At 36.0% G+C, this 26,426-nt stretch overlaps 1 protein-coding gene across 2 annotated transcripts; it reads right to left on the bottom strand.

Annotated features, from left to right (window-relative positions):
- Window positions 1–839: 839 nt before the first annotated feature.
- LOC105198884 (serine proteinase stubble) lies at window positions 840–26,408 on the bottom strand. Of its 2 annotated transcripts, none has more exons than XM_011165730.3 (11): window positions 25,820–26,408; window positions 18,878–18,986; window positions 13,719–14,041; window positions 11,364–12,837; window positions 9,575–9,715; window positions 9,096–9,242; window positions 8,026–8,102; window positions 7,116–7,216; window positions 5,920–6,191; window positions 4,747–4,901; window positions 840–3,480 (listed from the first exon to the last, which is right to left on the bottom strand). In XM_011165730.3, exons 2-11 carry the CDS (start codon window positions 18,984–18,986, stop codon window positions 3,316–3,318), a joined length of 2,964 nt encoding a protein of 987 aa, XP_011164032.1. In that variant the 5' UTR covers window positions 25,820–26,408; the 3' UTR covers window positions 840–3,315. The 2 variants fall into 2 exon arrangements, with proteins under 2 accessions (XP_011164032.1, XP_025994684.1); XM_026138899.2 differs by having other exon boundaries at window positions 9,575–9,712.
- Between the last annotated feature and the right edge of the window lie 18 nt (window positions 26,409–26,426).

Below are 26,426 nucleotides of genomic sequence, written 5' to 3'. Positions count from 1 at the left end.
CTCTTACATCTTTTATGTTTTATATTTCTCTTTTCTCCATGTACTGATATTCATCATTTGAAAATAAAAGAGTTTTGAAATTTACAATTAAAATTGTTAACAAAACCGCTGTATTTCTGTTTTACAATGTTTAAAATATGTTCAATTTTGGGGAAAACCTGTGAATATAGCAACCGATTAAATGCGCTGAAATCATTTTGTGTAACCATTAAGAATTAACATTTCGAAAATGAAGATATTCTCAAAACAAGAGTGTTTTTTTTCTGTGTACAAATTTAATTCACCCTGATGGTAAATTCTAATTTTGAAATTCTTAAATCTTTTGATTAAAAAATTTTAAAATATACGTGTTTTATAACGATCCGCTAACGAAAGGTATTGTTTATACATCTGAATAGGAAAGTGAACTAAACGTATCTCTCGAATTTTCGTAATATACATTATAACAATGTCAAACTTTGCGCGTCAAACACTTTCCCGCGGCGTCGTATTGCGTTTCCACGTAGTTAGGAGTTTATCGAGTGCCACTTATTAAAGCAGCGAACTCAATTTTGTAAAATACTACCCTTCGTCTGTTCTCGTTGGGCGCTGGCACTCAGTCATCAGAGGAAAGTGGGTGGCTGGGATGTGGGCGATGTTCGAAATCACGAACTCCCTCGGTGTGCAAATATCAAAGGATCACATCACTGTTCGCTTTGTCATACATCGCAGGGATGCACCAACAATGACGTAAAAGAGAAGTATAATGGATGCGGTGTACACGGCAGCGAAGGAAGAGAAAAAGAGAGACAAAAAGGGGGATGGTAGGCGCAACATAATCGACACAAGTCGGCACACTGGTTTTGTGGATGCGAACAATCGCTTTTTAATGCTCGTCTGATAAGTACAAAGGCGGACGTGGCGGCGAGAGATGAAAAAGGCGGATAGATGTGAGAATCTGCCGCGCCACAATCCGATCGATACCGAATATTTACATGTATAACGGAAACGCGTTATTCCGATTGCATTACTTTGCGCTGTGACATTTATCGACGCCTTCAATTAAGGTAGAAACATCTCCCGCGCGATAATGCGAACGACATGATGTACTTTTCGGGTAATCGCGAACATAAAAATATTGCATTAAATCGACATGTCGATTGTGTGAGGTGTTTCTGTATAATTAAGGCGTTCCGACAAACATCATTAAAAAGCACGATGCAAAATATTTCTTCACAAATCCCATTCTGAAATACGTGCGCGGTTAAATACACGCATATGCGCACGTATGTCGCTGTGTACATATTTATATATAAAATAGTCTATGCATTTATAGATATAGATTTTTTTTATAAATTAAATTAAATAATATTGGTACATGTGTATCTCGTGGTAGTAGTGCATTTGTTTTCCCGATTTTTCTGGTTTGATTGGATTAAAATTTAACAATTTACGTCAAGTATAATCTTTAAATCAAAATGTATATAACAAATCGCTTGATGGCTCACAAAACGAGCAATTAAGATTAATGAGCACGTTTTTTACCATTTATCTCAGCGCACCGTCAATTCATTTTCACTTGAGACTATTCTCAAGTAACTACGAAGTGAAGTGCTCGTCACAGAAAGGAAGAGAAAGAGACAGAATTTATGAAGTTGGTCGCATTTCCCTTCATTTCTTCCCAAGATCAATCGGGATAACAGAATATTCATGAGCTTCGAAGAATGCACTGAAATTCCTATTGGAATTCGTTGGGAATTGCTATGTAAATTCATAACGAGGAAACTGCATGTGATTGACATCAGCGTAGAAAATTAAATCACAATAACAGTTGCAACTCGATTATATCGCAGATATTGATAATGAATCTTTTGAACAATTGATAAATGATACGTACATATAGTGCATACTGATTATTCGCTTTATCTAAATATTTATATTTATTTTAAAATAATTTTGAATAGAATTTTACATAATCTGAGAAATTTGGACTCGATTTTTTTCTAGTTCAACGACTTTGAAATATTCTGTTTATTCTGCGCACGCCCAACTATTTATATTTGAAATTTAAATATTATTGCATACGGGCGAACTCACCTAAATATCACAACTTTTGTGTAAAAATGTTTAGAAAGCTAACGAAGAGTTTGATACTCTAATTATTTATCGATAAGTAAAAGTTGGAAAATTCATTTAAAAAATTACAATTTTTATAAATTATATTTATTTGACAGTGTTTTTTTTCAAGTATTTGTTGACAATATTGTAGAAGACAATATTGTAGTTTGTTGTTCGATATTGACACAGAAAATTTTTGCGCACACTGTGATTCAAAAGCTTATTCTATATATATATTTTTTTATTTCTCTTGTAAATGTTTGTTTAAAAATATGTAAATTCTGAATCATAGTAGTATCACGATTAATTGCTTTAAATAAGAAGGTATACAGAATATTACATTATAAATATTTTTAAATGTCGAATAACAATTTCGTTCCAAGTTGAATTAAATTGTCTATAAATTATTTTTTTATTAAATATCTTGAATTAAATATATTACAGTATTTTTAATTTACATTATTAAATTTATTTGAATTCGAAGTTAAATGTTATTTTCCAAATAACTAAGTTATAATGGATATTCAATAAATGTATTTAAATTGCATATTTTTTGTATTATTAAACTAATAACTTTTCTTTGTAGAGCTATTAATTAATGCAATCATATGCACTTTTATATGTATTCATTATATCGGCTTTGAGCAAATTGAACACATTAGAAAGTAATAATTAACACATGTTTGGTAGAAGAAGAAAACTTAAGAAATTAGTACTGAACAGCTTTCATAGATATTTAAAAGAATAATTTACTTTTAAAAGTAACGCCGTGTCCTGAAAATATTTTTAATGGATTCTAGGTAAAAGAATCTATGTTTATCGAAAATTTCGATTTTTTTTTTGTTTTTTTTGTTGTTTAAGGTCCGGTGTGCTTATCACTGGTATTCACCGTGTTTCCGATATCAGAAATCGATACCGCTTTTTGTCCTTTTACTACATTGTAACACATCGGATTTGCCCGGGAAATTGCGCGTACGTCGCGGCTTCACACACGAATATCAAATCAGTGGCTCCACATGTCTTCCGAGTTCGCAACACGCGCACAGATCTCTGTGAATCCCCGCTGGGATTTCTTAAGATTCTTTTCCACTAAATTGCACTTGGCTCACAGCTCCGGCAGATGGTGCCGTCCGTCCGCTTGGCGATTGTTACAAACGTCCATAGGAGTCGGCGCGATGCAAAAGCGCGAATTTCAAACATTCCCTTTCGCCAATATGCTCAGAACTGTAAGATCTGATTGATCCAATCGCGAAATTCCGAGATGCGCGTGTAAACTCCAGGCTGATTGGGCGCAGCACAACCGATTCCCCAGCTAATGATCCCAGCAAGGACCCATCGCTTATCTCGCGCTCTTTGAATTACCATCGGGCCGCCGCTGTCACCCTGAAATTGATAGAAAGTGGTATGTTAGAATGTATTAATGCTACAAATAACAACTCGATAGAAACGAGAAATAATGAATTGTAAGTAATTGTAATATTCAAAGGCATTTGTTATCTAAAATACGTTTCAGACGACTTTTAAAATATTTTTGCTATAATATAACATAAGATTATAAAATAGCAAATAACACATTTATTCATTTGTAATTACTTTATTGAAAAATAATTTACATAACAGTAATCCCCAACAAGAAGTATTTGATTTTAAAATATTAAAATGTTTTATTTCTGTTTCCGTTTTTTAAATAATTAAAAATGTTTTAGTTTTAAATGCTGTTTAAATTTAGAACACTAAAATATTTAGAACTAAAGTCTTTAACAGCTTTAAACATTTTAGTATTTTAAATTTAAATCCATTGTTAATTTAAAACTAAAAAATTTTCAAGTATTTATAAAACAAAGATAAAAATAAAATGTTCAATATATTAACTTTTTGTGATATGGTGAGATTTCCGGAATCTTTTTTTTCAGTTTTTAAGTATTTTGACGAATTTTTTAACTTTAAGTACAGTTTTCGTTTTATTTTCGTAGAGTTTCCAGTACATAAATAAGTGTAAAAAATAGGTAACTGTAAATTTTTATTTGCATAATTACTATAAACAAAATTTATGGAAAAATTGCATTTTCCATTAAATTAATTTTTAATATTAATATTAATAACAATATTAAACTATTATCAATATTAATACGGCATTTAGACATTCTTATTTTAAATACTCTAAAATATTTTTTTAATTTTATTCAGATTTTTTGCTATGTTGTTTTTTTTATTATAAAATAATTTTTGAAAAATATGAAAAAACTAATATTTTTTATTATAAATCCAAATAAATAACTTTTATATCTCTCTTATATTTCTTATCTCTTATATCTCTTTTCTCTTCATGTACTGATTGTCATCATTTGAAAATAAAAAAGTTTTGAATTAATGAATCGTTGGCAATTTTGTTGGCTATTATGTTGGCAATTTTAAATTTTGAAATTTTGCCTCTTGATTTATAATAAGTGATCTGAGAAACCTCACGGTACAAAATTAAATAAAAAATTTTTTTAATACTAAAAATTTATGATACAAAGGGTTAAACAGTTCTTTTTTGAGTGAATACTTTAATTTAATCACTAGTCATCTCGAAAAATTTAAGAGAGGACATAAACAATGATTTTCTTGATCTGTATAAAATTGCAAATAAGAGAAATGAAAACTCACCTCACAAGAATCGAATCCGCCGTTTCTCCAACCGGCACAAATAAATATATGTGGAATATGCTCGTTGTAACCTGCGTTTCTATACATTGCTTCACATACGGTATTATTGATAACTGGTACTGCAACCTCTTGTAACACAGTTGGTAGTGGTCCCTCTGCAAAAATACATAAAAGTATTCTTTTAAACATCTGGGCGACAAGAGACAGTAGTTTATCTCTGACGGTTTAATAAAAATATTTTATTTAACTCTTTCAGTACGAAACAGCGCAATGAAGAAACATTGTGTAATTGGAATAAAAGTAGTAGTATTTCTTACTATGAGCTCATATATGCACCCACAAGCCAAAATAAATTTCTTTCTCTGATCATATATAATGTGCACCAACAGGCCGAAATAAACTTCTTTTCTTGAGCGCACATATACGCCAACAGTATTAAAAAAAAATAGTCTACAATTTTAATACTGATTAATGTGAGAGAAGAGTTGAAGAAAAAGAGAGAAGAGTTGAAGAAAAATTTAGCTACATTGGGAAAAAAAATTGTTAACTTGAGACTAAATTTTTTAATATACATGGTGTTTATAAAATCTGTTCTTATACTTTGAAAACTGTTTAAAATTATGACACATTGCGAAATATGTATTTGATTAATTTGAGGGGCTAACTTTTTTAAAGGAGTTGGGAGGAAAGAGTAATCCCTCGAAAATCGAATACGGATTTCGAGGTTTTTCATAATTTTTATTTTTTATCTTTCTTCAATTTTTAATGTTAGAAAAAGACAGAACTTAAGTTTAACCGATTTTAACATTGATGTAAACGAGCCTAGTTAAATATATAAATATTTGAGTTGAAAGAATTTAATTAATTTACAAAATGTAATCCAGTTGAACTTTTTTCTGTGCAGATATAGATTTAAAAATAATTATGGATAATAAAAATAAATTAAATTAGCTGCTAAAATGTGAAAATTTTTTTACAACATTACCATCTTCATAAATTACTTTAATGGTATAACGTATAATTACTTTCAGAAGTATCTAGTTAAAATTTTAGCGAAACTGTTCTTTCCGTATATCAAACATTGAATAAATGAGTCGTGAGAACATTGAATAAAATACAAAGTCGTATTGTTGATTAATTTTAATTAATTATGATGTTGCATTTTTTTAATACCGTCGTAAAGTCGACCCCAGCCAGTAACGTAGGCAGTACGACCAACGTAGGTTTCATCATCATCGGGCAGGCAGATAGGCAAGACGTTCGGTTGGAAGGGCACAAGGGGCTCGTAGAATCGCAAAAGAGCAAGATCGTATTCGAATGTACGCGCATCGAATTGCTGATGGCTTGCCACAATCTGTACTCGTCTCTCCTGATATCCGTACGGTTCGTCTTCATTCGACAAATCATGTTCGCCAATCCTTAGCAATAGGTCGCTTGGTGGCACGCTGGAAAATACATGAATTAAAGTATTATTTTGCCGAGAAATTCCATCCGGAAACAAAACGCTGTTGGTAATCTTTTATTGCAGCTTAAATAATAATATATTGAGAAAAATATACACATACAGTAGTGAAGTTTTTCAGAGATATCTCAAAAATATTTCAACTAAAAACATTTTAAAGATGCGAAATATATCTGCAAGATTTTTGAGATGTTTTTGGGATGACAAAATGTCCATGATACTTGCACTTAAAATTTTGCAGATAAAGTACTGGAAGATTACTAAAAAAGAATCTCTTTGAAATATTACTGAATGTTTGAAATCTTTTTGAAGTACTATTAATCGGATTAAAAAATCACAATAAATTTTTATAAAACATAATTACATTTTTATAATACGTTTTTATTTATTGTTTGCAATTTGATTGTAAATGTGATTTTTTCTGAAATATTTAATAAAAAGAATGCATGATATATATATATTGTTTGCGTCATTTTCTCATACTCTGACTACATATACGAAATGTGAAAGATTTTGAAATATTTCTGAAAACTTAGCGCAACAATCGATGCTACAGGGATTAAAAATTTTAGCGTTAAAAGATTAAAAAGAATTCTAGAAAAGAGGTTAGAGTGTGATGATGAAAATGGTAAAATTCAGGGGAAAATCTCGAAGCTCTACTTTAGGATGACAATCCACATGTTAGCCTTGGTCGCGCTTCTCGAATATGTTAGATGAGAAAATATTTATTCAAGCGGAGACAATCTCTTTTCATCGGGCGAGGATATCATAAGCGCGTGCGTGTTGTCGCGAGAAGGCTTCACTCTGCAAGGCACTCTGTTTAAAGAACACCACGAATGATTGAGATGATTGTGTGAGTGAGAGAGAACTTGATTATGATTATATCGAAGCCATGGTAAACACTTACTTTTCGACACAGTGCGCCGCGGTAATAGCCCAGTTCTCGTTCAATAATGCGGCGCCGCATTTGTGTAGATATGTCTGCGATTTCCATTGACGTAATGAGATCTGCAAGGAAATCCGCCACGTTGAGGAAATCAGTCGCCATGCGACGCGATCGATCTACGCATTATCTCTAGTACGTAATAAAATGTTTTCGACGTGAAAGATTTATCATTGTGATTACGTCTTTCTGCATATATACGAGTATAATTATCAATTGTTTCAGACGATGGATCAAATGACGGTGATTTAAGATTTATGAAGAGGTTTCAAAAAAGCCAGATTTTATTGTAATTCTTTTTAAATTAATTTCTTAAAATTACGCGATTGATTACCTTCAAGTAATTATCAAATTTATTTAAATATAATGTATGAAGTTTTCCGAAAAACTGGGTAATATATTAACGTTTACAACAAAGTATGTAGATAAAACAGTAGCAAAACGTCAGAATTTACTATATGTGTAATTAGAAATTCTTAGAAATATAACGAAGAATTGCCAATACGAGCTGACAATGGTTATGTATATATAACAATTTTATTACCAAAATCTCCAACTCACTGCACGCCGAATATTTTGTCAGTCTTTAATACACAATCAATTACAAATCTGCAATATAACACATTAAATTGACAAACAAAAGATCCTCTCACTTTTTTCCAAGCCCAGAAGAAACTATTAAAAAAATTTATTGTGAAAAGTAACCTCAGCCAGAGAACAAACTTGGGATATTCTGACTTTTTGGGGCAGGTGTCTTAACCAACTAGATCACCGAGGCATCGTATTGACATTGTTTCGTCATACTTTTGATTTAATTCTTCCGAGCATAAATTCTTTAAATTTATTGAAATTGAATAATTGTTTCGATGCTCACCTGCCAAGGCCACTTTCCAAAGGAACTCCGATCACCGCCGACGATTTTCGGCTCCGGGAACAATCTCCGTCCGCACACTGCAAGAATAAACATTGTCGAGTTAAGTCGCATCAATCCCAATTGGTCGGTCATGTTGGAGAACGGACGCGCTGCGTTTGTTCGACTGGATGAACCGGTACCGTTGCGCGGATGCGTCGCTCACATAATTCTTTTGTTTGCCCGTAGGCGGAATTAGAATTTTTGTATCGAAGATATTGTCTGCGTACTTGCGACACTCGCCGCGCATCGCATTGATTACGGGAAATTACTGACGTTAAAACTTACGACTATACTATCATTATTTAAATTAAGTTGTATTGTTGATCATGCAACCTTAGACGATGGCAAGTTGGATAATGATATACAAAATGGTCGAGTAATCATTAATCCATAAATCATAGTGTTAACCATATTGTAAATAATCGCACGCGATGTGATTATAACTATTTACATAAAACGTGAGCAGTAAAAAATATGCGATAGTATTAAAAATCGACTTATTTGAAGTATAATGATAAAAATTACGTAGAAAATTGCGGAACTGTCTCAATAACTACAAATTGCATAAATTTATATCTGAAAAGTATGATATTAATATACATATTTTGTAAGAAAATAAAAAATAGTAAATTATTTTCTGTGCTCAGAATTGCCTTTTACATGTGAAACAGTTACGTACAATTTCTGCATTAGAATTAATAGACACGTATGCCTTATCAAACGAGAAGTTTAATATTACCACGAGAAGAAGATGAAAGCGTCGCTATGCCATTAGAAGTTGGATCATCTTCAGGAATTAACTGGGACAAAATCGAACGGAATAACGTGAATTCCGACAGTGACCCGAATCCAGTTCCGCATTTCACCCGTCATTTTGTTTTTAGTCCCGAGACTAGTTCTAGTCGAGTAACGATTCGTTCCGGTCATCCAGTCTGGGAACGATCTAATTTTTTTTATTCATGCACCCGCTCGTGCATGTGAAGCGCTCGTCGTAATATTACACCGTAATCTGTTCAGCATTTAGTATCAACCTTGTTTGTAGTCCGACATATTGAGGGTCTCCATCGGTACCGGAAGTTCCATGTCGATCGTAACGCCGGGGATCGTTGACAGCAGTGTAGTCATCGTTGGTTTCTTCGTAGTGTCGGGGACGACAGTGCTTTCCGTTATCGGTTTAACTGAAAATTTGAAGTAATAGGAGATTGGTTAACCAAGCAAGAAATAAAGAGAGAGAGAAAAAAAAGAGTGTGTGTGTGTGTATGCAAAATGCAATTTTCTATATAAAATTGATGTAAAATTAAGATTGCCTGCTGAAGTAGAGTATTGCAATGCTAAAACTGACTGAGAAAGTTCCAGTTGATTTCTTGTTATTATGACTTGTTAGAAGATATTCCTTCCAAGTTGTCGCTCGTTTGCATGATTACGTTTGCCGACTCTTGAAAGTTCTTGGATCGCGAGCAAACTCGCAAACCGCGGAGTACTCGTAAAGGCCACAATTAATTTGCCTTACCAGAAGTCAAAGACTGTATGGTGAATTCCTCAACCGGTTCGGTCGTCGACTCTTGAGTCTGCGGTAATTTTTCGGTAGTAGGTGACTGAATCATTATCCAACCATCTGGAGTCGTTATCGGCGACCAATCAGTTCCCGCTGCTAAGCGAACAATCGTAATGAATATAAAATCCAATTGTATTTTAATTAATCGCATATTTGTATATTAAAGAGTTAAGATTCTTTTCAGACTCTTTTTTCTTGGGAAAATAGATAACTTATCGCAACAGATATAACTTGCTGAGAAAATAAATTAATTTTAAAATTAAGTAAACGTTTATCCAACAGAATATTCCTATGCGTATACCGAAAAAAAGCAAACAAATTTTTTCATCAAGTTCGTGAACCTGCGTTTCTCAGAAGATGTTAGCTTCGAGCAGATATACTACGTTAATTCGAGGCTGCGCGAACCGGTTTGATTCTCCAATTTGGGGTGGTCGAGAAAAGAGTGAGTTCCATTTTTTTCTCTCGCGAGGTAGCGAAGCGAATCATAGTTATTAGAAGATAATTTGAAGTTTTGCCTCCGTAACAAGACGGATAGAGAAACGTAAGGGACGGACGCTGTAATTGTGTCGGCGGAAAGCCCGGGATAGCCGGTTTGTAAACCGTTACGACATTCTATCCCGATGATGTATTCAATCGCCGCGCTTTTGGACGGCATGATTCACATATAATAGAAACGTGGATTAAATTTTTAGGGTTCGACGAACGAACTTGGTTTCACTATGAGCACTGCTCGTTTGGGTAGAATAAAGTAATTCGCTTGTCGAATAAACCCAAATGCGGAACGGATTACCTACTTATGTAGTTCGATGTAACTCACTTTTGCGCTGCATGTAATTGGCATGCAATTATTTTACTTAAAGAGGTATAATGTCTTTTTGAACTTGGCATGCGTGACCATATTTAATCGAAACAATTGTGCCGAATTGTTAATCTTATCAAAGTCTTATTAAACTGAGCTTATGCTTTGAAAAATGGATACTATTCTTTTTAAATTAAATGTAATTATATTAATATATTTGAAAACGGAAAAATATAAACTCTAAAGAAATATTACGAAAGGTAAAAAAGAATTACTTATGAAGAAAAGTTTATTTCAGATAATTTCGTATTTAAAGTGAGATTTTACAATTTATGAAATAATCTGGATTTCTTTAAAGTTTCATAGTACCTAAAAACTGTTTATTTAGTTTTTATCACACTGTAATAAATTTTTGCGAGGTATTAACGTCTCTCTATTCTTGGCAGTCGCGGAGTTTATATATGCTCCCTTCGTTAGCATCGATCGATCCTTCGAGGAATTATCGAAAACGTGATTAGCACCCTGATTCGTTCTGTGTCTGTATGCAAACCAGTGAAATGGAAAAAAAAACGAATGTTCATTGTGTAACGCGACGCCCTTGTCGTCAGTAGGAAATCATGATAGCGAGCCACGTTGCATAGAACGCAGTATGCATCAAAACACTGGGAATAGCGAAATCCCGTTGACGAATTGTTGAATTTGTTGCTTTCGTCTCTCATTTCAGATTGATATTATCTTTCAAGATTTTCTTTTTAATGTGTGAGAACTAACGATACTAATTAACATGTTTCGAGTTTAAATGTTGCAATTAAATTAATATTGTAATTACATGTTATAATATTAGTAAAGAAAACTATATTGATCGTCCAGATTGACCATTTAAAATTGGTTTATAATATTCTGATATAAAAGATAGGAAAAAAGAAGTTTGATAATTTTATTTACCTGACGAAGTACTCGTTGACGTTGACGTAGACGTTTCGTTGGATGCCTTCGTAGAAACTTCATCGGAGTTGGAGCTCCACGTCACTAATCCTGGCGAATAGGTAGTCAACGGGATCTCCTCGAGGGTGTGATTAACATTTTGACCCTTGGTAGGAGATACTTGGGTCGAGGTGCTCTCGTTCCTAACGGTAAACGTGGATATCGAACTCGAAATGCTTGTGGTGACCTCCACGATGCTGGATGTGTTTGCGGGAAGCTTGGTCAAGGGTGTTGGTTTCGTTGTGCTGGGTCTTGGTTTCGTAATGCCAACTGTTGAACCGATAGTTGATGACAACGGTCTTGTTTTTTCCGTAGTCGTCGTAGTGCTCGTGTATCCTGGTTTGGTCGTTTTCGTTGTCGTGCTAGTGACCTTAGTGGGTTTCAATTTTGTCGTAGTCGATGATAATGGTTTAGGCGTGGTTAATCTGCTTATTGTTGTTTTAGCCGTTGTGGGTTTAACAGTGGTTGTCGTGATCGTCGATGATTTCGTTGTCGTCTTGGAGGTCGTCTTCGGTGTCGTCGTTTTTGTGATAGACACTTTCTGATCTGGGCTCTTCGTCGTAACGGTGGTCCTCTGACTGCTTGCGTTTGTAATTGCTGTCGTTGCAGTCGTTGGTCTAATCCCAGTGGAGGCTAAAGTACTTTCCGTTACTTTGTCGACACTTACACTGGAAGATCCGATGCTGCTGAACGATCCGGATGTTGAGTGAGGAGGCTTTGTCGTCACTGGCAGAGTAGTGCCAAAGCTGGAATTCGTGAGAGGCTTTGAAGGAGATGACGGTCTCTTTGTCAATGTAGTAGGTTTCTTTGTGGTCACCACTGGTCGTTTCGTAGTCACGATGGTGCTAGATGATGCTGGTCTTTTAGTGCTAGGTTTCTTCGAGGTCGTCTGAGTCAGCGGTTTGACCGATGTCGTATTTCTTGGCGGGAATCTAGTCGAAGGCACTATTTTCTGCGTAGTAGTCGCGAGAACGTTCTTTGTCGGAACTGTGGTAGTTTCGGACTGAAGAATCGGCCTGTGAGTAATCGAAGAGGATGGTTTCTGGGAGGTGTGCACCGTTGGTCTCTGCGCTGTTGTCGAGGAAACAACAGGTGTCTTCGTAGTCTCTTTCAAAAATGCTGTCGTCAGTTTTGATACATTCGCCGTGCTAGGTTTTAGGGTGGATATCAAAGTGGATGGTTTTGTAGGTTGTCTCGTTGTACTTGATGATATAGTTGATGGAATATTTACAGTGCTGCTAGGTTTCTTCAGCAACGTGGCCTGCGTGCTAGGTCCGGCAGCGTTTTGCACGGTTTGGAACGTCGAGAGGCGAGTAGTTTGCGTAGTCATTTCTATCGTCGTAATCGTTGGCTTTTTTGTCACGAGCTTCGTCGTGTCTCTCATCGTACTTGCTGAAGTCTGCGTGCTCTGCGTATTTAAGACTGCAGATGTCGTCTAAAAAATTATAATTATTTTAATTATTAATGTAGACGCATTGCAATTCTGTACGTTAAATCTTTTAAAAGCGACAGTCTCATTAATACAATTGATTTTATATCTAATTAATTTATTAAGTAAAAAAATACTTTGTTTTTAGCAGTTTTCAATAAAAGAAATAAAAATTGGATGCCTCGTATGTATTGTGTAGCAAATATTTTAGGTAAAGAGAAAATACATTTTAAAAAAGATTATTACTTATATAAGTTTTGAATAAAAGATTAAAGTTTTTTGAACTGGGAATTGGCTTAATATGTCAATAGAGTATTCATAATAATTTTAAAAATTGCTGTGTTTGTATAAGTTAAATTTTACACTACCAAATATTAAGCACTGTACAACTTTCTTTCTTTAATCCATATATCAATTTTGAGATCACGCGAGCTGCTGTGTGTTTATCTTGATGATCTCACTTACAGAGAAAGTTATTATAACATAACTGAATGAGCTGAGAAAATATCACGTCTCATTCTTTCTCGCGCATCGTAATCCAAACTACTTTACTCTTCTCTCTTCACTCTTACCATTACTCACTGTCGTCTAAAAACACTTATTCCTTTTCTTAAAACTAAAATTTACGATATAACATAAAATTACAATCAATCATATATCTATTTTAACTCAAAGAGAACGCGAATCATTTATTATCAGTTCTCATCTGTCTTATCGTACATTGTAAGTTCGCTGCGGATGATTTGACAGAGTAGTTATTTGCAAAAGACTTCGATTCCATCGAACCGTCTCTAGGAACTTCGAGCTGTCATACCGCTCATTTCTACTGACACATGGCGAACTTGGTAATCCGGCTCGCGCTGCTTTATTAACGATCGTCTACTTGCCGTGATTTGCGAAGCCTCGACTGGTTTCTTTTCATCGGCCGGCTTAGTCCTCGTGAAGTACTCCGGTATGCTGCTGCTCCCGATGGGCCTGTGGGTCGTGATGAACGGCCTTGGTGGCGGCGGGCCGTCGTCGATGCTGTTGTCCTGCGGGAAGATGTCCGGCTCGTCGTCAATCTTGCAACAACTACCGAAGTAAAAGCGATCGATGCAGGTGCCAAGATGCGTGCCATTAGCCTTCGCGCAGGTAAACGCGAACATGCACACACCGGTCTCACCGCTCCTGCGCGACACGCAGGGCAAGTGTCTGATGTTTCTTCCCGTGTCTGCAAAAACGAAGGAACGGCCATCATTACATTTATCTATGACAAGTTGATTTCCGACCGATTCTTTTAAATGTTTTCTTTCTCAACACATTGCTTTAAAAAAATTGTTTATAACATTGTTTGACAAACGAAATCGGCATTTACAATGATTCTTGACTTTCGTGCTCGGAATCATATGAATATCTTCTTACGCGGCACTCTCATCTAATTCCTCGTATAACAGATAATTCGCCGGAACTTGCCGTCGCGAATTACTTTACGCCGATATGTGATTCTCTCAGGCGATAGACAGGAGGATTCTTCCGTTCGAGAGATTATCTCACACATTAATACGAAAGTAAAGACTCCTTTACCGCGGGGAGAAAAACTCTCGTGAAATAAAACGTTACGAAATGATGCCTCAAGGAATTCCCGCTTCCCCCTCGCCCCATAATCGTCAACGGCGGTTAGATAAATGCTTCCGTGTTCTCTGGTCTCCTCCGAAGTGAGGATATATCAACCTTCACCCGGTGTCTATAACTGTTCATTCACTATATACGTTCCACATTCCCGCCCGTAACACTTCGCTCTGGTATCGTCAACGTATCTGCTTATAATTCTCTCTTAATGATCTTGCCGAGCGTTCAACTGCGATCCCCGCCACGAATGATGCAGCGAGCCGCGGGACGTATAATTGCGAAACTGAATCGCGAAAAGGAAATACATTGAAAAGATGACGGACAGCTTTGGTGAGACAGGCGTCAATATTATCAGGCGGATGTGTCAAGTGATAACTGTGATATCTAATTATTAATACAGAAGTTACTAGCTTGTTGATAATATTTATTGAGCTCGTTGCAAGTTCACTATCATCTGTGTTGAATGTATTGGATTATAAAACAGTTGTTGCTTCTGGTAAAAAGATCGAAGATCATATTGATAGGATAACAGGAATCTTTTCTGGGTCTTTATCGCATATTGTGTGTCGACAGAACGGAAAGTGGATACACAAACAGATGTCATGTTAAACTTAAAAAGTCGGGAATATCAGAGGCGTATAACGGAATGAACAGAAGTCTGCTTTGACAATGATTCATACGGTCGTGCGATACAGTTAGCCACGAAAGAGCAGCGCACGTTAGAGGAAGGTAAAGAAGCGTGCTCTCCGTTTCTAAATAACACGTGAACTTTCGTAAACGGATAATATTGTGTCACGAGACCGTAGAGAATATACATAAGAGACAACTACAACGCGCATTGCGTCAATGACATCATTTAATTTAATTAATTTCTCATAAAGTAAGAGATAATAGTGTCAAGTTCATCAGCGCGAGCAAGGGTCAAAGAAAGAAAATGTCACAGCGCGCAACTCGCGTGCGGCGAACGCCCTCTTTGACCGTTAAAAATTCTGACGGGGTCATGGATCTCGTTGGCAACGGTCTCCGGCTTGAATTCTTTCGCAATTGCGATTTTATATCAACGATCGATTGTAAAACCCTAATGCGTATACGGCGCATGCCGTATTATATCGGAGAACGAATTGATGTCAGGCGAGGCGAAGCATCTCGGTACCGTTAAGTTTCAATGTATGAGCTAGTTGCCCGACCCAAAAGTGGGTCACAGTCATAGCCTAATGTAACAGCCCGTTTCCCTCTAAGACACCTTACAATCTCCCTCTCTCGCTTCGTCTCCAATTTTTTTCTCTCTTTCTCTCTCTCTCTTTCTCTTCTTCTCTTTCTCTCTTTTTCTCTCTGAGGTCTTTGGCACAACGAAAATACATTCCGTGTGCATTCCAGGGTGCTCCGGCTTGGTATGATTAAACGAGCATACTTGACCCGAGATGCTTGGATGGACCAAGCGTGTTCTCGGTATAAACATGGAAAACCTGTGAACGGTATTCTCCTGGTATACACTCTGTGTATACCGTGCCAAAGAAAGTGACAGATCACTTAGCATGGTGAACGCGAGGCTGTACGTAGTCGAATACATAGCGCTATACGTATAGCCTGAGTTTAGACAAGACTCTGGAAGAAAGAGATAAAGTGATAACAAAAACAAAATTCATGATGTCTATCACGGGATTTAGTCCCATTGAGACATGTATTTTATTTTAATAGGCAAAATGCTTAATGCGCAAATTAATCAGTGGTAACAAGGTTGACATTTACGTACAACCAAATGGATCGTAGTTTCCATACGCCAAACTGGCACGAATACATCGTTAAAGCGTGATGGTTTTTCCGCGACTGTTTACTTTCTTTTTCCAGCTCGTCGGGTCGATGGACGTTTCGTGGCTAGTGAAAATCAACCGTAAAATTGTTTGCGGTCCCAGCGTTCGCGCTACCGGGTCAGTCGGTCAGATTCGCTCGCCCAAAAAGTCCCGCACAGCCCGGTCATCCTTCCTTAGAAAATGTGTGCTGACGGAAGTGACGAGTTAGTTAGTCATCGGCATGAAAGAAAGTTGGCGACGCCTTTATGTAGCTGGCAGAATTTCAAGCGGTGTCACGCCATATGGGAGTGCGTAAGCGTGTGTGCGTGCATGCGTGCGTGCGTGCACGCCCACGCAATCGTGCGCGAAGAATTTCACTCGCGGCATAGCTCATTGTAGGAAAGTGCTTTATCTGATCATGTCAAACGTCGCTCGGATGCGGAAGTCTCGTGTGTGATCGCTGGAAGAATACAGTTTTCGAAAGCGATCCATACCTTATTAACATACAGCGATTGCGCTATCGCTGCTATAGAAATGACATCGCAAAATTAGGTTTATATAAGAAGAGTAAGTTAATGTATTTTTTTAACTTAATTAAGTTAAAGTTAATGAATTATAAAATTAATTTAATTACGTTAAGAGTTACGTGAATAAAAAACTTAAGAAAGTGTTACGTTAAAATTAAATTAACTTTTAGTTTAATTAAACTACAAGTTAATTTTGTAAAGAATTTTACATATTTAGTTCGAAATTTTTTAAATTACTTAAAATAATTATAACATGGATTATTAAACAAATTTAATATTTTATTTGTAAATTACGTTTATATAAAATAATAAAAAAATGAATATATTTTTTAAATAACTTTTTCCTTTACGTTCATAAATTTTTAATTTAGAAAAAATTTAATAAATTGAAGTTGTTTTAAAAATAATTAAGTTCGGTTAAAAGTTATTAAAAGTTATAACTTTTTAACTAGTTACTACCTTAATAAGAGAAGTTCGAATAAAATTCGTGTTACATGCATGTGTGTGTGTTTTAAGAAAACAATAAAGTGCAAAAGATAATGATCGGTCATTTTGCGAATCCCTGCTGTTTGATGGCAACGATCACGCGAAAATCGACGGAATCGGGGGTTGACGGGCATGGAAAAATCACTGTAAGTCACGCGGCTCGATGACCGTGGTTGACCCACTTCTACAGAAAACTGACCAGTCCGCCCACGTTCCGTTCGAACACGAATTCAAGGTAGGTTCAATGCCGCTGCACGGCGGAGACAGGCCAAGCGCTTACGCACACGCGTAGACCTCGCTGTGCCGGTTACTGGTATTTGTGTACCGATCCGTTACTCAGCTGACACACGAGGAAAATGCAACGAGCGTGAAAGAGCCAGCGGGACGAGCAGAGATATGTCACCGGTTTGCAGAAATCGACTTAAAATTTCCGTCTCAACTAGATCGTTGTTTTAATTTAAAATTGGGCACGTTGCAATGCTGATTTTAGAAAAATTGCGAGAAATATTGATGGAAAATAATTTACCTAGATTATCAAAAATTTCCAAGCACAAGTGTAAGAAATATTATTTTTATATTAAAATCGATAAATATCGCTGTTTTCAATGTGAGAGATTTTCATTTAAAAAAGTGACGTAAGTAAAGACACATTAACGTCACGTAAATTTGTATCTTAAAATACCATCGGTGTCTTAAAATACCGACGGCATGCAATGAGAAAATGTTGTTCGTAATATCAACGGACGTTCATTGACTTGAAATTGATACAATGAACTTTTAACCTAGTATTACATAAAATATTTTTTACTGGCTAATAATTAATTGGATTCATTAATATAACAGGTCACTATTTATTAATATATTGTACTTGAATGTATCGTAACTTAATGCAACATTTAAATGAACTAATGGAAAAGTTTATTCTTTTAATAAATATGCTGATAGAATTAATAACTCATTCATCTGATGTGTATTGAAATTTTGTAGAAATGATTAAATACATTTAACGTATCAACACATTATTTCATTAGTTAATAAAATGTGTACATTAGCTCAATAATCGAATTCGTTGTATGTATTAAAAAAAGATATTTTAATAACAAAAATTTGCCATTGCAACGAATAAAAAGTATAACTAAAAGTATGCACATATTCATTGTCACAATTTTAATTCTAATAATAGTTTAATTATTCAAATTATAAAACCCAAATTACGACAATAAAATTTATTGTTGAACTAATTTTAATGAATTTTTCATTGATATAATGAAACTTTGATTGCATCTTTATACAGTTTTGATTAAGAACAGTAACTTTAAGCAGGATCTCAATATTTTCGTTTGCAATCAACGGCCATAAGAAACATAATTTTGAATGAACGCGGCGAACTTTAGTCGGTTAATTCGGCTACGTTCGCGATTATATCTAATTAAAGCTACTCATAATCGGAGGTCGATACGCCGGAGCGGAGGTACCACGTAATTTCCGTAAGACGTAACGGCAATTTAATCAGTGAATTACGATCATTAAACATCGTGTATTACAGAGAAACTCTCCGAACTGCACCGATGCTATCTCTGAAAGAAAACTATTGATACTCTTCCCGCGAATAATAGAGCGATCCAAAGTACTTACTTCCTGGTTGAAATTGAGGAACATAGATCGGGCTGGCGATAACAACGGTATGGATCAACACATTGCCGATGATAACGGCGGTCCAGGCCTGTTTCCGCCGGTCGCACATCTGAAACACAGACGAAAACCGGAAGAAATTAGATTCGCTCTTTAGAAAGGCTAATGTTTCTCTTGTTTAAGCTCCTTACTGTCGCTACTAGCGTCTTTGTTTCGTGCTACCGGTTGTTACTTTCACGAAGTAGCAAGAAAAATGAGGTTCCGCAAAAAGTTCTTAATTACAAAATTTTTTCTCGTATTTAAAATTTACGACGATTTTACAACGTAAATATTATTAGGCATCGAAATCCAGTCTCAGTCTGTACTTGACACTCATCTATCATATATCTGCGTTGTTCATATGAACGGTCTAGTTTAACCTAGTATTGTTTAAAATTCAACGTTTTAGTCTATACTTTATCTTATGAATGTAATTAAGATAGTTTTATCGCGCAAGTTTTAGCTAAAAGTTAGTCTCTCCATGTAATAAATCAACGATAACAAGAGTAGCAGTAAACGATTTTATTACCGAGTGTATTTATGTAAATTATTATTGTAAAAAAAAAAATGAAAAAAACATTCTAAGCATACTGAAAATATTATACGAGACAAAGCATCGTTTATATCGCTCGTGGTTATAAAAATTTCGCGTGGACTGTACAACGTCGCATTGCTATTGGCAATAATCTTGAATATTACACATAATAATACGTAAATATATTTATGAACTTTTCAAAGAATATTTTGAAATGATTAATAAACATCGGGAATAAACGAGCTCGATATTCTAATGGAATATTTGGAAAGCAAAAAGTGTTAAAAGACGTGTGAAAGTACTCGCAACTCGCCCTCGCATACGTCTCGTGCTACTGAAAGTTCCAATCTTTATAAAACTTATAATTAATATTTGCTTAATTACTTCCCGTTTTCTTTGTTTTAGGTGATTCGTATTATATTTATCTATAGTCTTTGTGCAAATTTGTAAATACCGTTTTCGCGTTATAATTGAAAACGCATACCGTCTCTACATGCCTACCTAGATAACACAAAATCTAAAATCGAGTCATAAGATGTCTAGAAGATGTCTTTAAGATTATTTTTGGAAATGTGTCTTAAAGACATTTTTTTTAGATTTCTTAAGAACGTCTTATAATCCGATTTTAGACTTGTATTGTTTGGATAGCATAGAGAATATATATTTAAAGTATTAACTTAAATGCAATTATCTTTTGAATATGCCTGGTTATCTCTTCTAAATATTATGCGTATGTATAGATAATATCATTATTTTTAAACAGTAAAAGTTTCAGACATATCTTGAGAAAGTCATTTCGCGATAAAACTATTAAAAATTTGTCTGCAATTTAGACAATGCCGATCATAACATTCGCGACGCGACGATAAATCTGGAAATATTTTTATGCTGAATGGGGTTGGGGCGAAAAATTGACTTTCAGTCTAAACGCAATTACACGATGTAATTGCATTTGATTACAGTGAGACGTCTGTGTACTCATAATTACGTCTTTAACATCCATTCTTAGCGGCGCGACTCTCAAACGACTCGCTTTTATTCGCTGGATGCTGTCCGAGCCACTTTCGACCGGCGTGTCACTTACATCTGTTATAATTACGGCGATAATTTCGGCGCGAATTAATACCCTCGATGTCAGAGTGATATTAAGACTCTTGATAAATTGTCGTTTCGTTACACCGAGGAGTGCAGCTCGTTTATCTTTCACAGAAAGCAGAACAAACAAACAGAAACACGTTCAAATGCAGGTGCATATCGCAGGCACCAAGCCAAGTGTAAAATGCTTCCATGATGCAGAACTAAACACGAACGTTATGTAATTAATTGTGATTAATTGATGATTAAATACGATTTCCTTTGTAACGGCACATTCACATTCTGTTACTATCACCGGAGTTGTAAAAACTGTTAACGAATAAATGATAAGGCGGAACCAATTGCGCATCGTGCGTGAAATTATATCTGGATTTAATTAGTTCAGGATTTGTGTTCTTGTTTATTCATTATAAACATGTTTGAAATGTGAGCGGGTATTTATGTATCCACCAAATGCTTTTTCGAAAGCTGATCGACGAATAAATTGCACACAGAAAATTATTTCATGGAGCACGTATAATCATCGCATTGTTCGATCGTGGAAAATCCTGACAGAAAAAGATATTCAGAAGAAATATACAATCGATTTTCAACTGAACGATGAAGTTTAATTTCGAGTGCATGTGGCAGTGTCGTCTTTTACACAATTTGGGTTTGACGAGAGATGCTGGCTCGGTCAACGACCGGGTTGTGAAAAACATTCGCTTCGCGAATACATTCAGCGAGTGTGTCGGCAAGAATGAGGAAGAGATTGAAAAAGAAGTCCTTCCAATTCGTCGGGAAAAGTATTCTTCAGCTGATCCGTTTCTAGATCACGACATCGAGATTTCGTTTTCGATCTCTAAATCTCGATTCCTAAGATTTCGTATCTTTCTCTTCTTGGCTTTCAAGGTATTAATCATTCAGTCATCGGCGATGTGGTTAGGTATTCGATAAGCATAGCCGTGCAATCGGCAAGAACCGGGTTACAGTTATTCGGAGGCAGGAATTTGGATGTAACGTTATACTTCGCCGAGCGCGAATCACGTAACAGTGAGCGGCGATCATCTGTCGATGAAGAAGTCAATCTCTGTGTATGCTCCTTACTTTGGAATCGATTTGACCGCGTCATTTACAGCCGATCATTAAAACAAGTAATTATAAATTTAGCAATCGTAACTTGTTAAAAATGTCACTGTTTTTCATATGTAATTTGATTAAGTTATATATTTTTCAATTTTTAAGAAAGCTTCTATATTGTTTTTTGGGAAAGAATTTTGACACGTATTTTTATACTTATAATATTTTATTTATTACAATTCAATACTGTATATAACTTAATAATATAAATAATTGTATAGTATAATATATTATTTATTTATTTATATTTAAATGTTGATAGAAGCTAAAATTCTTTTAGAAGGAATTTTGACACGTATTTTTATTTTTATTACATATTCATATAATTTAATACTGTATGTAGCCTAATAATATAATTTTATAGAATGTGATATTCTTATTGTGACGAGAAGTTACAAAATAGTTTTATTATAGAAAACGATTGCATGACGGACATATCGGGCATTTTAATGAGTGTATATCCAACTAGAAATCGCAAAAGGGAGTTAACAAATTTCTTGCCAGTTTTTTCCGCGATATCTGGATAGTAATTGGAAGGGAAATCAGACCGTACTTCTAATCTAGTGGTTCTTAGGGCGTACCTAATTTTACTCCGAAAACAATCTGCTAAACCGCCCAGGATATCGAGTAAAGACATTCCAGATCAGTTCCCGTCCAACCATTGACCAGATTTCCAGTCTAGAGACAATCATGGAAAACTATCTCGAAGATAAGGAAAACTATTTAGAGCCTTGTGGAAAGTCTGGCCAATATTACTAGTTAGTGAATGCCATGACGATTTTTGGATAGATACTGTTCAGACATCGAACACGCCAGATTTCTAGTTGGGTAGAATCACTAGCCTATCGCCAGCAGATTATGGAATAAATGTGATGATTTCTTCCAGTGTACAACTCACTGCGTCTTAAGGAAATGATAAAAACCGTTACAGTTATTTAACGGCAGGAATTCGGCTGAATAAAATAGCAAGCGAGTCAAAATGTGAGCTGCGTTGGCTTATCGATGGTCAGGTTACCGGTCCTGTCATTCGATTTCTAAAACGATCGGCAACGGTTATATCTTGTGAACAGCGCATTTCTAATTAGTAGAAATGCATTCTTTCTTAGCTCAAAGTCCGACTACACGACACCCGTGCTAATTGACTACAACGAAGCATACTTAATCCGGCAAAATGCTAGGCGAGTTTCAATTGATTCGTCGAATATGCTTGATTGTTAAATGCGTGGACTCTCTCCTGCTATGTTAAATAACTTGAATACTATTACGCCTCGTGGAAAGCCACAATATGTATGTAATCAGATTTTACATAATGAGGGGTTATTTTCCATATCGCGAAACGGTTAAATTAATTGAGCCTGTTTTAGAAAATAGACTATATTAATTTAATCCTTTCGCGGTACGCAACAGCGCAATGAAGAAACACTATATGTTGCTGAAATAAAAATAGCAGTGCCTTTTACTCTGAGTGCATATGCGTCCAGACTAAGTTGAACTTCTTTCTCTGAGCGCACCTTTGCACTAACAGTACTCAAAAGGTTAATGACTTTTGTGACTTTACACCTTAGTAGCAACATTAATAATATAATGTAAAATAATATTGTCATTTATCCCTTTGGTCTCTATTCTTACATTTTTACTTTTACAGCCTTTGAAACACACCTTGTCGCATATGAGTATTCTTTACTGCCATTAGCGCATTAATTACACTTTTCGCTATTTATGGAATTGATGCTCTCTTTCGCGCGAGGAAAAAAAATTGCATATTCGTCGACGGAGTTTCTTAATTGGCAGACGAAAGCGACGGAGAACGCACGTGCGTATCGTGCGTGGCGTATACGCGCGCAGAAAAAGCTTTTGTCGTAACGTAGCACTCGCTCACGCGGTAACGGTACCTGCCACTTTCATTTGTACTCACGTATCTAATGCGAGGCGCATGTGGGTTGGCGCCGAGATATACTATGTGCAAATAAAACCGTACAGCCTCAGACACAATGAACAGCACTGGCAACAGGAACAGGGAATAGCACGGGCAATAGATTTCAACATATGGAAAATTGTATGTTAATGCATAATAAAAAATATGGGAATGTGGAACAGCCAAAGTAGGAATAAATTTCCGACGCGTTGGATTTCTACTCTCTACTTGTCTGCGTCTGACCAATCACAGTGATTCGATTTTATACGAGTTTATATGAGATTATATTTTCTTATTCTCTTTTCTTGTGTTTTTCATTGTGCTTAAGCTTAAGCTTAAGTCTCAATTCTATGCGCTGCGAGCTGATCCGCATTAAGTGATTTCTTCTCAACGTATAATGTATTTACGAGCGTATCGGATGTGGTAGTACACGCAAAACCAGAAAGTTCAAACGACGGCGACGCCGTCGTATCCTTTACCCATCACCCGTAAAAATTGTTCCAGAACATCACGAATTCATTTGACTGTGCTTACAAGCCTACTTCCGAATGTTAATCGAGATTCAACATGGCAGCAATTAAAAATATTTTTATTTTATATTTACTCTAATCTTTCTAAATTGCTTTTATATTGGGGTTTAAAAAACGAATTTATATTGATAGAGACATTCCGATATGTTATATATATCCAGTAAACGTAAAATCATCTCATCATTAATGCTTGTCTAAAAGACGTCTTTAAGATATGTTTTAGATGCAAGACGTTTAAAAGATATTTTTAAAATATCATTTAGCCACGCATGTTGTCTGGGATATTATCGCAGTGATATTGAATGAAATGTAACGTTTTCAAATATGTTGTATTTAACGTCATAATAAAACATCAATATGAATAAACTTTAATCATGTCTTGAAGATGATATTTTTCAAACGTTTTAACAATATTTCGAAAATATTAATATTTTAAATGTGTATAATATTAATTTAAAACATAAAATCAATGCTTCTAAATATTATTTTAATATTTCTTGCTTACTGGGATAAATGTTCTGAGAAAAATAATAATGCACGTTATGAGAGCGATAATTCATATCATTCTGAAGGAGCATTTAATGACTATTTTGTCAAAATAAACGAATTGACTCGAGGAATACCGGAATTTTCTCAGGTGAACCTTCATGAATTATGCATGAAGCTGCGTAAAATCGAGGCAGACATTAGTTTACACGTATACGTGCTCAGCCACGTACGAATGAAATTCAGCTGAAACGAGCTAATATACCGCTATCCTGAAGAACATGCGGCTAACTTCGACAACGGATTTGCAATATGTCCCGCTCGTCGATACATGCCGCAGCCGTATACACATGTAAACCACCGATTGATTATTCGTGCAATAAACCGTGTTCATCAGGCGGATAATATTGGTATGTACTGAAGTGAAGCCACAGTTGTTCATACGTTTTCTTGGCTCAAGCTTGGCTTAACCAAGTGTGGTTTGCGCATCTCTCTACTTCCGTCTTTCTTTTATTTTATTTTGTATTAAAAAAGATTTACTTATAAAATCAACATAGCCGATTTATCTTTAAAATGTATTATCGAAAATTTTAGTTTTCATAAAGTTCAACTTGTTACAGTAAGTATAGGAGTAAATATTTGTGTATCTAAACAGAAAAGCACATAGTTTAATATGTTCCGTAAATATCGTTTATATTATATTTGATTATTGTAATCAATTGTTTCGTTTATAAGTTCGTTGATCAGTTTGGATCGTGTTTTCATTTTTAAAAAAATTGAGGATATTAACAGCTTTCTTAGCCAGAATATATTAAATGTTGCGAAATGTCATAAAAGTGTCATGAGAATGATATATTCTTCGTTCGGGAGGAATTAAACGTTGTTGACCTATCAATAGTTATTGACCAATAATCATTCGACCGCAGAAAAAAACATTAATCGCGTCGGTGCCAACTTCGAGGATCAAGGACAAGCGACCGCAGAGGAAATCACCTGTTCGGCCAAGTTCAGTATCCACCGTGACTAGCAATCCTGCGGCAGCGCAGGAACCGCCAGTCGTGCGATCAAATCAATTTAATTATCCTGAATTATCCGCGAAGGTGCGTTGCCCTCTGAGAAAAAACGACAACACCGTCGACCGTTGTAATCTCAACGAAGGTCACTCGCGCAAGAAAATATGACTCTTCTTCATATCTCGGGACCTTGAGACAGAGCCGTAAGCATACCTTGACTGACACCGCTCGATGGACCACGGCTGCTGTTGCCCTTCTGTTTTTGCTGCAACTTTGCTACAAAATTCCTTCAAGTTGTCAGATAGCACGGCGATACATCATCTTCCCTTGATGATGTTATCGTTGAATTAGATTCTCTGCGCTGTCCACGAGATCCACCTGTTGATGTTAGTCAAATCCAGATCTCGTAGCCTCGATCGTGAATTCCCGATGAACAGCTGCGGCCACGTGGTCGAAGCCTGTCGAGTGGTGTCTCCTGCGCCCGGCGCCTCCTCGTCTCATCTGTGTGACCTTGCAACCTCCGCAAGCTTTGGAGAACGCCCTTCGACCGACCTCGGGGCACCCACTCGGTAGACACGAGGTATCATACGTCGCGACGGTCAAATTCGCGATAGAGTTTCGAGAATGGGAAACGGAGGATACCTCTCGGAGTATACTCGGAGTGGCAGCCGCCGGTTCGACCTGCTCGACACGGCTGGCACCTATCGAACTGGTTTTGCTCGGTTCACGACTTCTGGATCAACCGATCCCCCGATCCAGGTGCTCGCTTGCGGGGCTCACTCCCCCTGCACGAAGAATCGGCAGGCCACGACGACACGCA

The sequence above is a fragment of the Solenopsis invicta genome, chromosome 9, assembly GCF_016802725.1.
Source record: "Solenopsis invicta isolate M01_SB chromosome 9, UNIL_Sinv_3.0, whole genome shotgun sequence".
In the NCBI taxonomy this organism is placed as follows: Eukaryota; Metazoa; Arthropoda; class Insecta; order Hymenoptera; family Formicidae; genus Solenopsis; species Solenopsis invicta.
Note: the sequence above shows the minus strand (reverse complement) of the source record. Positions and strands in the feature narration are given on the sequence as shown.